This window comes from Schistocerca serialis, chromosome 8 (genome assembly GCF_023864345.2).
Source record: "Schistocerca serialis cubense isolate TAMUIC-IGC-003099 chromosome 8, iqSchSeri2.2, whole genome shotgun sequence".
Lineage (NCBI taxonomy): Eukaryota > Metazoa > Arthropoda > Insecta > Orthoptera > Acrididae > Schistocerca > Schistocerca serialis.
In genome coordinates this window covers 317,044,400-317,058,888 of record NC_064645.1, presented here as the reverse complement: position 1 = coordinate 317,058,888, position 14,489 = coordinate 317,044,400, and the positions used below count along the sequence as shown (strand labels likewise).

The 14,489-nt window shown below is 42.5% G+C and overlaps 1 protein-coding gene across 1 annotated transcript in view; it reads right to left on the bottom strand.

The window, feature by feature from the left end:
• LOC126416511 (sodium-coupled monocarboxylate transporter 1-like) overlaps window positions 1–14,489 on the bottom strand; it is a 188,312-nt gene that overhangs the window by 72,177 nt on the left and 101,646 nt on the right. Inside the window, exons 8-10 of the mRNA XM_050084253.1 lie at window positions 11,184–11,324; window positions 7,009–7,117; window positions 2,078–2,187 (exon numbers count right to left, since the gene is read on the bottom strand). Of these exons, the coding sequence (XP_049940210.1) occupies window positions 2,078–2,187; window positions 7,009–7,117; window positions 11,184–11,324 (360 nt within the window). The remainder of the gene's footprint in view (window positions 1–2,077; window positions 2,188–7,008; window positions 7,118–11,183; window positions 11,325–14,489) is intronic.

Genomic DNA, 14,489 nt, shown 5'->3' with positions numbered 1-14,489 from the left:
CTGAGAGTATTTCGTCTGTCTCATCAATCTTACTCACCAGATGGAAGCCTTTTGTCATGGCTGGCTCTCCCAAAGCTGTCAGTAGTTCTGATGGAATATTGTCCACTCCCGGGGCCTTGTTTCGACTTAGGTCTTTCAGAGCTCTGTCAAATTCTTCTCACAGTATTATATCTCCCATCTCATCTTCACCTACGTCCACTTCCCTTTCTATAATATTGCTTCCAAGTTCAGCTTCCTTGTATAAACATTCTATGTACGCCTTCCTCCTTTCAGTTTTCCCTTCTTTGTTTAGAACTGGTTAACCATTTGAGCTCTTGATATTCAAACAGCTGCTTCCTATTACTCCAAAGGCCTCTTTAATCTTCCTGTAGGGGCATCTGTCTTTCCCATAGTGAAATATGCTTCTGAATCCTTACATATGTCCTCTAGCTATTCATTCTTAGCCATTTCGTACTTCCTGTCAATCTCATTTTTTAAGCGTTTGTATTCACTTTTACCTGCTTCGTTTGCAGTATTTTTAAATTTTTTCCTTTCATCAATTTAATTCAGTATCTCTTGTGTTATCCGAGGATTCCTACTAGGTCTTGTCTTTATATCTACTTGATCCTCTACTGCCTTCACAATTTCATCTCTTGGTCTCTTACTGTACTTCTTTCTCCAGCTCTCTAATCAACCGTTGTATAATGCTCCCTCTGAAGTTCTCAATAATCTCTTGTTCTTCAACTTATTCAGGTACCATCTCCTTAATTTCCTACCTTTTTCCAATTTCTTCAGTTTTAATCTGCGGTTCATAACCCACAATTTGTGGTCAGAGTCCACATCTGCAACTGGAAATGTGTTAGAACTTAAAATCTGGTTCCTAAATCTCTATCTAACTATTATATGTGAATCAATCTGAAACCTTTCTGTGTCTCCAGCTCTGTTCCAAGTATTCATTCTTCCTTTATGATTCTTAAACCATGTTTTAGCGATGACAAAATTATTCTCCGCGAAAAATTTTACCAGATAGCTTGCTCTTTGATTCCTTTCCCCAGTCCATATTCAACAACTATTTTTTCTTCTCTTCCTTTTCCTGCTATCAAATTCCAATACCACGCCACGATTTAATTTTCGTCTCTAACTATATGAATAATTTCCTTTATCTCATCATACATTTCTTCAATGTCTTAATCATCTGCGGGGCTATTTGGCATGCAAACTTGTACTGCTATGGCACGCGTGGGCTTCGTGTCTATCTAGGCTACGACAATACGTTCACTATGCTGTTCTTAGTAATTTACCAGCAGTCCTGTTTCCTTATTCATTATTAAACGTACTCATGTATTACCGCTATTTGGTTTTGCATCGAAACCCTGTATTCATTTGACCAGAAGTCCTGTTACTCCTGCCATCGCACTTCACTAATTTCCTCTACATTTACCTTCAACTATCCATTTCCCTCTTTTAATTTGTGTAAATTTTTTAGTGTAACGTTTACAAAATTAGTTTTTCGTTCATTATCTAATAACATTAATGGTGGCGTAGTAGCGTTGTCACCAGAGATCAAATGAGGTCGAATGCGGGAAGAATTTGTGTAGTCTGAAATTTTTGTACAGTGGTTGGAGGGAGTGCCAGGAATCCTGACTAGTAAGGGATGAGGGTAGAGAAAAGGTACTTTAGAAGATCACTTCTGTATGTTTTTCTTTAATAATTCAAAAATCGTAGCCTCTAGCGAAAACATATCCCAATAAAAAACATAACTACATTAAATTTCCTACAAAAAGGTCTTGCTCATTTTTTTCTGTGGCACTAATTGTTTGAGCGTAGCAAGCGAAAAAATATGAAACTCTCGCACGTGGTTTATTAAGATCAGCTGTAACATCGTGGGTTGCATAAAACGATAGTGATAGGGGCAGCTGAATCACCGTGTATGGAAATATGGGAGGGCTGAAAGTGTAGCAGGTGCTGGAATCAACACATTTCACAGCATACAGAGTACAAACAATCGTATTGCAGATGTCCAGAGTGACGACGCAGCGACACAAAACGCAGCAGTCTCTGTGAGTTCAGGTGTGCTGTATACCTCTGGAGCACCTACCTGAGGGCAGCGCTGAAGATGCCGGCCACGAAGACGCCCGTCATGCCGGGAAGACCGCCCAGCGACTCCGCCACCATCAGCGGCAGCAGCTGATCCTTGGCTCGCGCCACCTGTGACCGCAGTGAACCAAGACCAGACTCAAAATCGCCACACGTCCCCAAGTGATATTAAAGACAACAGGTAACTGCCAAATTCATGACAGGGTAATAAAAAGTTGTTGCCTAAATGTAGGACTATACTCATCTTCATGACGAATGAGAGCAGGTCATGTGGCTCATTAAATTTGGAGATTTGATATAAATTATCTCCAGACAGCCGCCATTAAAACTAATTTCTTCAATTCACTTCTCACGCTCAAATGCCACAAAAATAACTTCTTGTCATTTTTTCCTTAATTTACAGCTGATATTCGTGACATGTGAAAATGAGATGTGAACTCAAGAACTAGTTATATCCAAATTAAATGACATAAAGATAACTGTTTGGAGATAATTTATATCAGCTTCCCACATTGGACGATTTCATAACATAACAATAATAACCACATCATCGACTGAAAATGTCGATTACTATAAGCTCCACAATAATTTGGTTTATGTCAATCAATGAGAAATTTATATATTGTGCAACATCCGTCAAAAATCTTCCGAAACTCGTCGTATTCCTGACGTGAAAGTGACGTCAGTGCAACTTGAAATAACAACTGTAAAAACCAGCTGTACGTTCGACCATTCAACTGTGAACAGTCTAAAAGCATGTTCCTTATATCTTGACGAAAATTTATATGTTTACATGCTGACATTCTTAAATGAGTAACCACGACAGATCGGTGTTTGCCAAACTTATGTATGAGACCTGTCACCACCTGGATGTCATAGAAGAGCTTATACGTGATACATGTGTGCTTTGTTCAATAATAAAAAGAGATTAGCGTTATAACGATAAATGTGAACGATTTTACACAGATAACCATTGGTGTAATGTCTCTCCACGCCCTCTGTAACACTTTTGGAATGTTAAGGAAAGGCTGATGGCTCACAAGAGTACCGTCAGACCTGTTAATCACAGATTTTTTGGAATCTTAGGTATATTGTAGAGCGACCAGTCCTACCTGTCCTACCTGTAGTACCTGGCTACTGGATTTTCATGTGACGTCCCCTAGTTTCAGAGAAAATCTATTTTCAAATTTTATACGTCCCCTATGTGATCAAAAGTATCCGGACACCTGACTGAAGATGACTTCGTGGCGCCCTCCACCGGTAATGCTGGAATTCGATATCGTGCTGGTCCACCCTTAGCCTTGATGACAGCTTCCACTCTCGCAGGCATACGTTCAATCAACTGGTGGAAGGTTCTCGGAGTGCTGCACTGAAGTATCGATGTCGGTCGGTGAGGCCTGGCACGACTTCGGCGTTCCAAAACATCCCAAAGGTGTTCTATTGGATTCAGGTCAGGACTCTGTGCAGGCCAGTCCATTACAGGGATGTTATTGTCGTGTAACCACTCCGCCACAGGACGTGCATTATGAACAGGTGCTCGATCGTGTTGAAAGCTGAAGGCGCCATTCCCGAATTGCTCTTCTACAGTGGGAAGCAAGAAGGTGTTTCAAATATCAGTGTAGGCCTGTCCTGTGATAGTGCCACGAAAAACAACAAGGGGTGCAAGCCTGTTCCATGAAAAACACGACCACACCATAATACTGCACTCCGAATTTTACTCTCATCTCTACACACGCTGGCAGATGACGTTCACCGGGCATTCGCCATACCCACCACCCCCTGCCATCGGATCGCCACATTGTGTACCGTGATTCGTCACTCCACACAACGTTTTTCAACTTTTGAATCATGCAATGTTTACTCTCCTTAGACCAAGTGAGAGGTCGTTGGCATTTACCGGCGTGATGTGTGGCATATGAGCACCCGCTCGACCATGAAATCCAAGTTTTCTCACCTCTGGCCTAACTGTCACAATACTTGCAGTGGGTCCTGATGCAGTTTGGAATTCCTGTGTGATGATCATACGTTTTGCACAGTGTTATCCATGTGAAAGTGCCAGAACGTTTTTCTAAATGTTTGCGAATCGTGTAGCTTAAGCGAGACCGGACGTGGGAAACCGCTGGTCTACACACCGGCGTTCGTCGTTAACCGACCGTACAATGGGCCAACACGCTTCAAAATCTGGTCAGAATAGAAAAAAAGGTGCATGTTCCGACTTTGCTTCTGCGAAATGTTGTGTAAATCACACTGGGGCATATTTTCGCAATGCTGCGGTGTGATTACAGTCTCAAGTCAATATGATACGTCCTGTGACAGTTGACGCTAAACAGTCAATCGGGCGTCGACACATCTTTCAGACATTCTTACTGTGGCCTGTTTAATGTATGACAGTGATCCTGCCTAGTTGTCAGGATAAAATACGATGAGTAGCACTGCAGATGGTATGTTTATGACATTTTTAATCGGTGTATATTTCAATGTCTGCACAGCCGTCCAGACGGCCTCTTATCTTGTGTTGAATCATTCCTTCCATTACAAGGGTGTGTTGAAAAGTGATGCCTCCGAATTTTTAATGTGAAAACTCAAAGAATTTTAAATAAAACAAACACCATTAACATTCTGTATATTTATTCTAGACTAAGTGAACTAAAGTATACGAACATCCCCAAAAACATACTTTTTCCATATTAGGCGCGTTGTGCTGCCGTCTACTGCCGGGTACTCCATATCAGTGACCTCAGTAGTCATTAAACATCGTGAGAGAGTAGAATGGGGAGCTACGCGGAACTTACGGACTTCAAAGGTGGTCAGGTGATCGGGTGTCACTTGCGTCATACGTCTGTACGTGAGATTTACACAATCCTAAACATCCCTAGCTCCACTGTTTCCCATGTGATAGAGAAGTGGAAACGTGAAGGGACACGTACAGTACAAAAAAGTGCAGGCCGACCTCGTCTGTTGACTGACACAGAACGCCGACAGTTGAAGAGGGTCGTAAGGTGTAATAGGCAGATATCTATCCAGACCATCACACAGGAATTCCAAACTGCATCAGGATCCACTGAAAGTATTGTGACAGTTAGGCGAGAGGTGAGAAAACTTGGATTTCATGGTCGAGCGGCTGCTCATAGGCCACACATACCGCCGGTAAATGCCAACGACGCCTGGCTTGGTGTAATGAGAGTAAACACTGGACGATTGAACAGTGGAAAAACGTTTTATGAAGTAACGAATGACGGTACACAATGTGGCGATCCGATGGCAGGGGGTGGGTATGGCGAATGCCCGGTGAACGTCATCTGCCAGCGTGTGTAGTGCCAACAGTAAAATTTGGAGGCGGTGGTGTTACGGCGCGGTCGTGTTTTCATGGAGGGAGCTTGCACCCCTTGTTGTTTTTCGTGGTACTATCACGGCAAAGGCCTACATTGACGTTTGAAGCTCCTTCTTGCTTCCCACTGTTGAAGAGCAATTCTGAGATGGCGACTGCATCTTTCAACACGATCGAGCGCCTATTCACAATGCACGGCATGTGGCGGAGTGGTTACATGACAATAACATCCCTGCAATGGACTGGCCTGCACAGAGTCCTGACCTGAATCTTATAGAACACCTTTGGGAGATTTTGGAACGGCGACTTCGTGCCAGACATCACCGACCGTCATCGATACCTCGAATGGGCTGCCATTCTCCAAGAAACCTTCCAGCACCTGATTGAGCGTATGGCTGCGAGATTGGAAGCTGTCATCAGGGCTAAGGGTGGGCCACCACCATATTAAATGCCAGCATTATCGATGAAGGGCGCCACGAACTTGTAAGTCATTTTCGGCCAGGTGTCCAGCTACTTTTGATCACATAGTTTATGTCTTTATTCTTCGTGTCAAAATATTTGCTACTCTCTACAGCCAGAGGGCTCCAGTGTGCAACATGGTGGTGAGTAACGTAACTATGTCTCGATGCGTGAGGAACACCGTACTCTAATGGACTTTCGAATTCGTCCGCTCATGAAGCACCCTCTCTTTCAGCAAGACAATGCCGGGCCACCGACCAGCGATGCGACATCTGCAACAGACCGGTGTCTTGTGTACACTGTCGCCACACCTCCTCCCGACGTGGCGCCACCTTATTTTCATGTTTCCAAAACTTAAAATAACTTCGGGAAAGCATCTCCGTTTGATAGTGATGAAGCGGTGCAAGCTGAGGTGAGTTTGTAAACTCCGTCAACAAAGTCAAGCAGTTTTCAGTGACAGTTCCAACGAACAGGTATCTCGTTGGGAGAAATGTGTTCTTCGCAATGGTGACTATGTTGAGAAATTTATATGTCGTCATGAAGAATAAAAGTGTAGACTATAAATAACGTTCATTTGTTTTAAAGCTTTAAGAGTTTTAAAACCAAAAATTCGGAGACATTACCTTTCAGCACGCCCTCATACATTAATTAAAAGTGTTGTGTGAGCAGGGAATGCCAATTAACGTCACACGGTTTGCAAATCAAGTCAGTTTCCACATTCTGGCCCCATGTGGGTCAATCTGACCCGAGCGACCACCATGTCATCCACTGTCAATGCCGTCGTTCAATGCGGTATGGAGAGGCATGTCTCAGCACATCGCTCTCCTGGCCATTCTATTTCTTGACGCTGGAACCGCCTCTAATCCGTCGTGTAGCTCCTAAGTTGGCCTCCTAAGGATGAGTGCACCCTGTAACAGTCCTCGCAACAGGGAAAAATCCTTGGCAGTGCCGTGAATCGAACCCCGCTCCTTCCCATGGCAGTCAGCAGTGCTGAGAACTCAGTTACGGAGGCGGACTCTTACAGTATTGCCTTAGTGGTATAACAAGGCCTTTACGTTTTTAAGTGCCCTTTTTCACACCGTCTTCGGGTCTACCCAAAGACTTAAATTTCCAGTAGCGCACTGCTTTACGCTACATACACGTACCTTGGTGGTGAGAGGATCGCAGTCGAAGTACCTGGCGAAGATCAGGAGGCCGCTGTAGGTGCTCAGCAGGATAAGGCTAGCAGCACCGGCAGTGAATATCCACACCGCTCTGCAAATAAAAGGCACGCGAAGTTCAGAATTCCACAGCCGTAAATTGCCATTTTTAAGAGAAGATATTAAGCTACAGTTCCGTAATGTACTTACTCAGAACGTAATGATCTGTACATGCGTAAATTTCTTTGTGAATTTTGTTTTTCAGCATAACACAAGCGATACAAGCTTTTAATGCAGACGAGTTTTATATGCACGTTACATGAATCAAAAAAGAAAATGGGTGCTTCATTAATCTAACTATGGCGCAGATAGGTGAGAAACATGAAGCTATAAAACTCTTTCATATTCTACCCATGGAAATAAAATCTCTGAAAGATAACAGACGTGTTTTCAAATGTCAAAGACACAATAGAGGAATTTTCAGGCAGAGATAATGATTCATTAAGAACCCTGTAAATGCAGACAGATAGCCACATAAATAATTTTTTTTTATTTATGTACAACTGTATTATATTTCTTCTGGTGACACATTCCACATTTTATCGTATTTGTGCTCTGTGGAACAAGAAACTAACTAAGACCTCTTGTTTCCCTCACTTCGGTGTCACGTGATTTACTCACCGTAGAATAAAATACAGGGAACAGAAAGTTATCTGCAACTCATTCAGAAGCCAGACAACGGTTTGCAAAACGCCTTACGTATAAAAATGTTTGCCTGAACTAGAAAATTAATTAATCGCCTTTCAAACCAAAGCTGTAATTACGAGTATTGTGCACAATGGAATGGATAACGGAAGAATTTACAGACCTAGCTACGGACCCTAAAGTGGAGAATTACGAATGAATAAATTTTATATGAATGGAAGGTGTTACAAAAACAAGTTTTGATTTAACACACTCATTTATTCAATTAAAATACACATTAAACGGGTATTAGTGTGAAAGAATATCAGTTGGCTTTACAAAGTCCCTTATGTGAATTCTACGAATAAATTTATCGGTTTCCCCGTAAATGACGTTCTGAAAGTTACTAACGAACTTTTATCTAAACGAACTATAGTAACTGTTGGCCTGATAGTTATTGAAAAAATGACGCATCTGCTAAAACAATAGCAGTCGATGCATGGGTCGGGAAAGGATAGATTCGAAGACCTTGCTAAACATTGAAGTGAGGGAGATGGGGTTGCAGGAGGAGTTATCAGTTGGAGATTAATGCAGTTTGAGGAAAAGTAGGATTTTGGGGGTTTTCCAGGTTGAGGATTGGAACCTGTGGAGTAGATAGTGGTAGAAAGGATTGCAAAGATGACTAGAAAGGAAAAGGGGCGTTCTTTGAGGTGTTGATAAATAACTGATTCGTAACTGCGGGTGGTTTGGAATCTGGAAGCCAGGAGTGGTACAGCAGTGTTTCTACGTTCGTGGGTGGTAGGAACAAGCCAGGAGTGGTACAGCAGTGTTTCTACGTTCGTGGGTGGTAGGAACAATGAGTAATCAAAATGAGAGTCATCAGGGATGGAGAAAATGTCAGAGTCATAAGATGCGAAGTTTTACTCAGGTTGAAACTTCCTGGAAGATTAAAGCTGTGTGCCTACCGAGACTCAAACTTGTGACCTTTGCCTTTCGCAGGCAAGTGCTCTACTATCTGAGCTGCCCAAGCACGACTCACGGCCCGTCCACACAGTTTCACTACTGCCTGTACCTCGTCTCCTACCTTCCAAACTTTACAGAAGCTCTCCCGCAAACCTTGCAGAACTAGCAATCCTGAAAGGAAGGATATTGCGGAGACATGGCTTAGTCACAGCCTGGGGGATGTTTCCAGAATGAGATTTTCACTCTGCAACGGTGTGTGTGCTGATATGAAACTTCTGGCAGATTAAAACTGTGTGCCGGACCGAGACTCGATCTCGGGACCTTTGCCTTTCGCAGGCAAGTGCTCTACTCAGGTTGACAGGTAAGGGGTGGTTGTTTTGAAAGAGTAGGTAGTGGGTAGTGGGATGATCGATGGAATGCTTTCCGGTACTTGGAAAAGTTAATGATTAGTGCAGTGTTGGTTTTGATTGATGCATGTCTGGCGCCATTCCCAGGCGGCTTTTCTTCTTTTGCTAAATTCCTGATTGTCTCTGACTTTGACAGCGGCGTGTGAGTGTATCCCTGTCACGAGTGCACAAGAAGGAGAAATGGAGCGATACAAGCCACGGGATTCTTGGAGGAAGGGGGAAGGGGAGGAGTGGGGATGGTGAGGAGAGAGGGTATATGGTCTTGGAAGGAATGTGGGTGGATGTAGCCTCTGACAAGGTCTGCTGCAGGAAGGACGTGGCATGAGTGGTATCGTCAGGTTGCTGGAAGGTCAGGGATTGGCTCTGAATCTGGGTTTCTATGGATTCCTCGCAGGCATTCCAGTTGGACCGGAAGTAATCTTGGATAATTCTTGCATGGAGATTGAGATGGGGTGCAGGGAGATGAGATTGTGCGTAGATGAGGAGTACAGGTAGGTGGCCACTTCCAATCGGATCGTGGACTTCTGCAGTGAGTCGTTCAACGGGATTGGAACACGCTGGGACGACAACTGGAGTCGTGTTGCTTTCAGGACGGTTATGGTGTTGGATGGGAACAATACAGTCAGCCTAGAGGACTCGTCACCATGTAGTAACGTTTGACAGTGTGCCATATGAGTAAAAACTGTATAATTAAGAATCTAAGACCTCTTTTCAGTATTTACAGATTGTACACTTTGTAATGTTGTTTTCAACATCGGTGTATGCTACTTATGTCTTCTGAAATTTGCTAACAAGCTTATAATAAACATTTTATTGTATTTCACTTTCGCTTGGCAGCCGTGACGCCGATTCAAAATTTCATTAGTAGTGTCTACATATATTTGCACTGATAATTACATTTTTAGATTATAAAATAAAGTATGGAAAGATCGACTATAATTTTTACGCCAATTTGTTACTCCTGTTTTAATATTTTATGAAATGAAGTTTTTTAATAAGTTTTAATGTACTCCACTGTAATGAACTTAACGTATTTCAATATTTGTCGCAGTGCTTATTTTAATTTATATGCTTCCTGACAAAATTGTACTCCACTATAATTATTATTTCCTTTTGTTTCCATACATAAATTTTATGTTAAGCCATTTTTTTATATCTGGATAATGGAAATGGTTCAAAATGGTTCAAATGGCTCTAAGCACTATGGGACTTAACACCTTAGGTCATCAGTCCCCTAGACTTAGAACTACTTAAACCTAACCAACCTAAGGACATCACACACATGCACGCCAGAGGCAGGATTCGAACCTGCGACCGTAGCAGCAGCACGGTTCCGGACTGAAGCGCCTAGAACCGCTCGGCCACAGCGGCCGGCATGAAAATGGTGGGCGCTAGCCATCCAACATTGTGTAAACCGAGGTTAGTCGTATGGAACCGTAAGCAGTAGCTTCCGTTTGATTGATGCTTGTACTTGTCTAGGTTATATTGTAACATGTGTCGTTACAGCTATGCCGAGTCTACATGAAAACGGTATGTAGTCGTGCAGTTGGCACTGTGTACAACTGTGATTTGGTTCTTGGTTACTTCGCTTTTTCAATGTCTGTGTTATTTTATATTTATAGGAATAATGGTAGCTGTGCTGTTAGCTTAAATCTAGATCTGTAATAATATACAGATGATATTACGACCGATGCAGGCTTTCTTTATGTCGCGAATTACATCCTGGTCATGGTGCACACTTGCTCCCATGGCATCAAACCTGATGAATTGTAGGTTCGTTTAACTTTTTCGGCTCAATCTCAGCGTTCCTGCCAAAGGCAGAGGATCCCATTTCTTACATATTTTCTGCCTGTGGTCTGTTATCCCATGAGATCCTTAACATTGTCGTAGTCACATCTCTTGAACTTCATAACTGCTTCCTTCAGTATTTCTAGGCCAAGTGGACAAGTTTACATATTCCGAATATTACTTGAAGTTCTTCCATTGATACAGTGCCAAAATCTCCTGACAGCCTGAGGAGTACTCGTCGCTGCACGCTGTTTACTGCTTGTGCTGGCGTTACCGGTATCATCCTGTCACCCTAGACACTTGCACAATAACGCACAATGGGATGGGGTCGGTACTCACATGTTGGCCTTGGTGAGCGTGGGCAGCGCGAGGTACCGCTGGACCATTATCTGGTTGACGCCGGCATTGTAGAGGTACTGCATGAGGCCGCCCACCAGCAGGCTGGGCAGCGCCATCCGCACCCTGGGGTCCACATCCAGCCTGTGGGAGAAACGTCAGCTCCGTCAGCAGCACTGCTACTCTCTGGTAGGCACAGTTTGCTTCATTATCCAACATATGCAGTTCGCCATTAAAATTGCAACACCAGAAACACAACAAATAACGAACTTTTACTTTTGTCTACACAGTACAGTAGGAAGAATACATGATAACATTTGTGAGAGTAAGAACCTTCGACATATTTTAAAAAAACTAAAAATCCGCCTCGATTGTGAAAAAAGCACCTAGTGTTAAGTGTTAACCCAGGTTTGGGCATAGATAACTACACCTTCTTCAGAACAACTATAAAACCCACAAGTGCCTAAGAAGACCTTTTTCAATGATTAAAAGAACACCATAGCCCCGTTTGCCCGGGGCGAGTTCTGGGTCTCAGGTATAAAGAGCATATTCCTACTAGAAGCGGTGACGGTGCTAAGGGCTCTACTTATGCGGAACACCTTGTGCAAATGGCTCATGCGCCGAGCCCTCTAGTTAATATCGAGTTACTTCATGCCGAGGTTAAGGGCTTAAAACTGGATGTTTTGGAAGAAATGCAGATCTTCAAGCATCTGCATCAGGTTAAAGACAATATCATCAATGACCAACTTCTACTAAGAAATAGAAATTTTTTGAAGGTTTCGCGCCTTTACTTTGTTCTTCATTCTTGTAAATTTGATGATCTGTCGATTATCACATGCGCGCGCTGATTGGCGAGCGCGGTTGGTCAAGCTGTTCATCTTCTTTCTTTTTATCCTCACTTTCCTTTTACGATGAAAGTGATTTTAGACCGTTGAACACCTCATGTTTTTCCCTATATCTTTATTACCATGACGTCTTTAGATTACGTCCCCTCAGCCCCCCCCCCCCCCCCCAGGCTAACTACTGGCTTTAGGTCTAGTTTTTAAGAGTTCCTCCTGTTGTCATAGGTAGTTTTATATGGAAGTTTCTTTAGTAGCACAAGCAACCATGTGCGGCTGTTTTTAGGTTCCATCTCCTATTTAGCTCGTCTCTTGTTCTATCCATTTCATTTTTTGATATACGTTGATCCACGGTTGGGAATATATATATTTAGCCCCAACCCATGTATAAACTTTCTCGTATTCGTATGCGCATGCGCATTCAAGTAACTTCCCTTGTCTTGCGCATGTGCATAGATAGAGGGTCAGGCTTCTAAGTGAGCGACCGTTTGTAGCTCCAGTTTATGGCGGGTCATGGCCCATCGATCATAGGCCGGTGTGAGGTGGAGCGTACACCATTAAGTTAAGTAGTGGTTTTGACTTTGTACATATGTACTGTTTGTGTTTTCCTTTTCTTTTTCGTTTATAAATGTATGGCTATGGTGTTCTTTTAATCACTGACAAAGGTCTTCTTAGGCACTTGTGGGTTTTATTGTTGTTCTGAAGAAGGTGTAGTTATCTACGCCGAAACCTGGGTTAACACTTAACACTAGGTTCTTTTTTCGCAATCGAGGCGGATGGTTAGTTTTTTTTTTTTTTTTTTAATTTGTGAAAGTACTCAGTGCAGGAATTATATAGTGAGTAACTCAAGTGAACAGGAATAAGCTCTGCTGCTTGGAGATGTTATAATGACGTACTCCAATGGTTAATTACATTATTCTGTTGTGGTACCTCGCCCCTGTCCCTCACTAACTCCCGTAATCTTTTATATTCCGGTCTTCCATTTTCTGAGGATTCAACAGCTTCTTTAAAAAGTGAAAGAAACTAACTCTACTGTCAGACCAGTGGACCAACACATGCAAACCGGCCTCCGTGTCATCCTTTGCTATGTGGCTTCATTTGGATGCGGTATGGAGAGGCTTGGGGTCAGCACACGCCTCTGCCGGCCGTTGTCGGCTGTTCAGACAGTGGAGCCCTAATTTTCTCTCTCGTAGCTCCTTACTTATCTTCACGAGGCTGAGAGCACACCGTTCCAGTTCTCTCATGAAGAAAACGTGTCGGCACCAGGAACTGAAGCAAGATCCTCCACGTGAAAGTCAGACGTGCAGACCATTCGCATAAAACAGCTGCTTTAGCTGGTGAAAACACCCATCCAAGCGGTTTTTGTCCAACTTAACTGAAGAAAAAGACGTCATTTCCTGATGAAACAGGTGAATACGGGAAATGAGACATTAATTCGGCGTTTTTCTCTTATGTGACTGCTGGCATTGATGATGCAAAGTATCCGGCTGATTTTTCTAATTTCATCTGTAATTTGTGCGAAACAAATTGTTACACACCATTCAGATCAACTGTTATTCGATCCACTTAATTATACGTCACGGTATTTTCGATATGCATCGTCCATCCAAAAAGACGCTAGGTTGACTTTTGGTCAAATGTCTGAGCGGAACAAAAAGAAGACTCCCTAAAAATTACACAATGGATTTTTGTTCGAATTTTCATAACGAAAAGAAGAGTAGGAATTAATCAAATGGGATATGAAATTTTCTGGCGTGAGGTGTAGTTTTGCCAAAATAAGTTTAATTCCTTGAAAGCAATCAGGATAATTAAGTAAAACTCAGCGATTTGAGAAAACAGTTTTGTTCGCATTTTCATTGCCAAACGAAGAGTAGAGAAAATGGAGATATGGAATATGAAACAGTCCAGCGTGAGGTATAGTTTTGGGAAAAAAATTAAGAATTTGAAAGTGATAAGGGTAATTAAGAAAATCTAATTAGTAATTTGGGAGAAAAGTGAAGTGTTTCACCAGCATCTGCTTCTAGCTATTTAAATGAAGCGTTAAAAAATATAAAATCACAGCATAAACTGAAACATCTCTGCTTTCTCTTGATCTATATACATCTAATAATATTAGAATACCGATCGGTATTTGAGTATATTATATTTGGTTAGTGCATAAGTTGGTATCGTTTTTGTTTTGCATGTTGGTATTCCAGTTGCTAGCGGTTTATGTGATAGTCATTTTTTATTTGTAGGTCACTGTTGCCGCTTGGTTTACACATTGTCATTTTGTCATTTGGAGATAGTGAGTAGAGCAGTGGACGCTAGAATATGGAGTGCTCTGTGGGGAAATCGAAACATTTCCGACATATTCTTCTGCTGAAGGGTGACAGCAGCGGGGGCAACCGGGAACATTTACGCCATTGATGGGACTATTGCCACTGAAAAGAGCACGACAAGAAAATGGTTTTCTCGTTTTGAGGAGGAT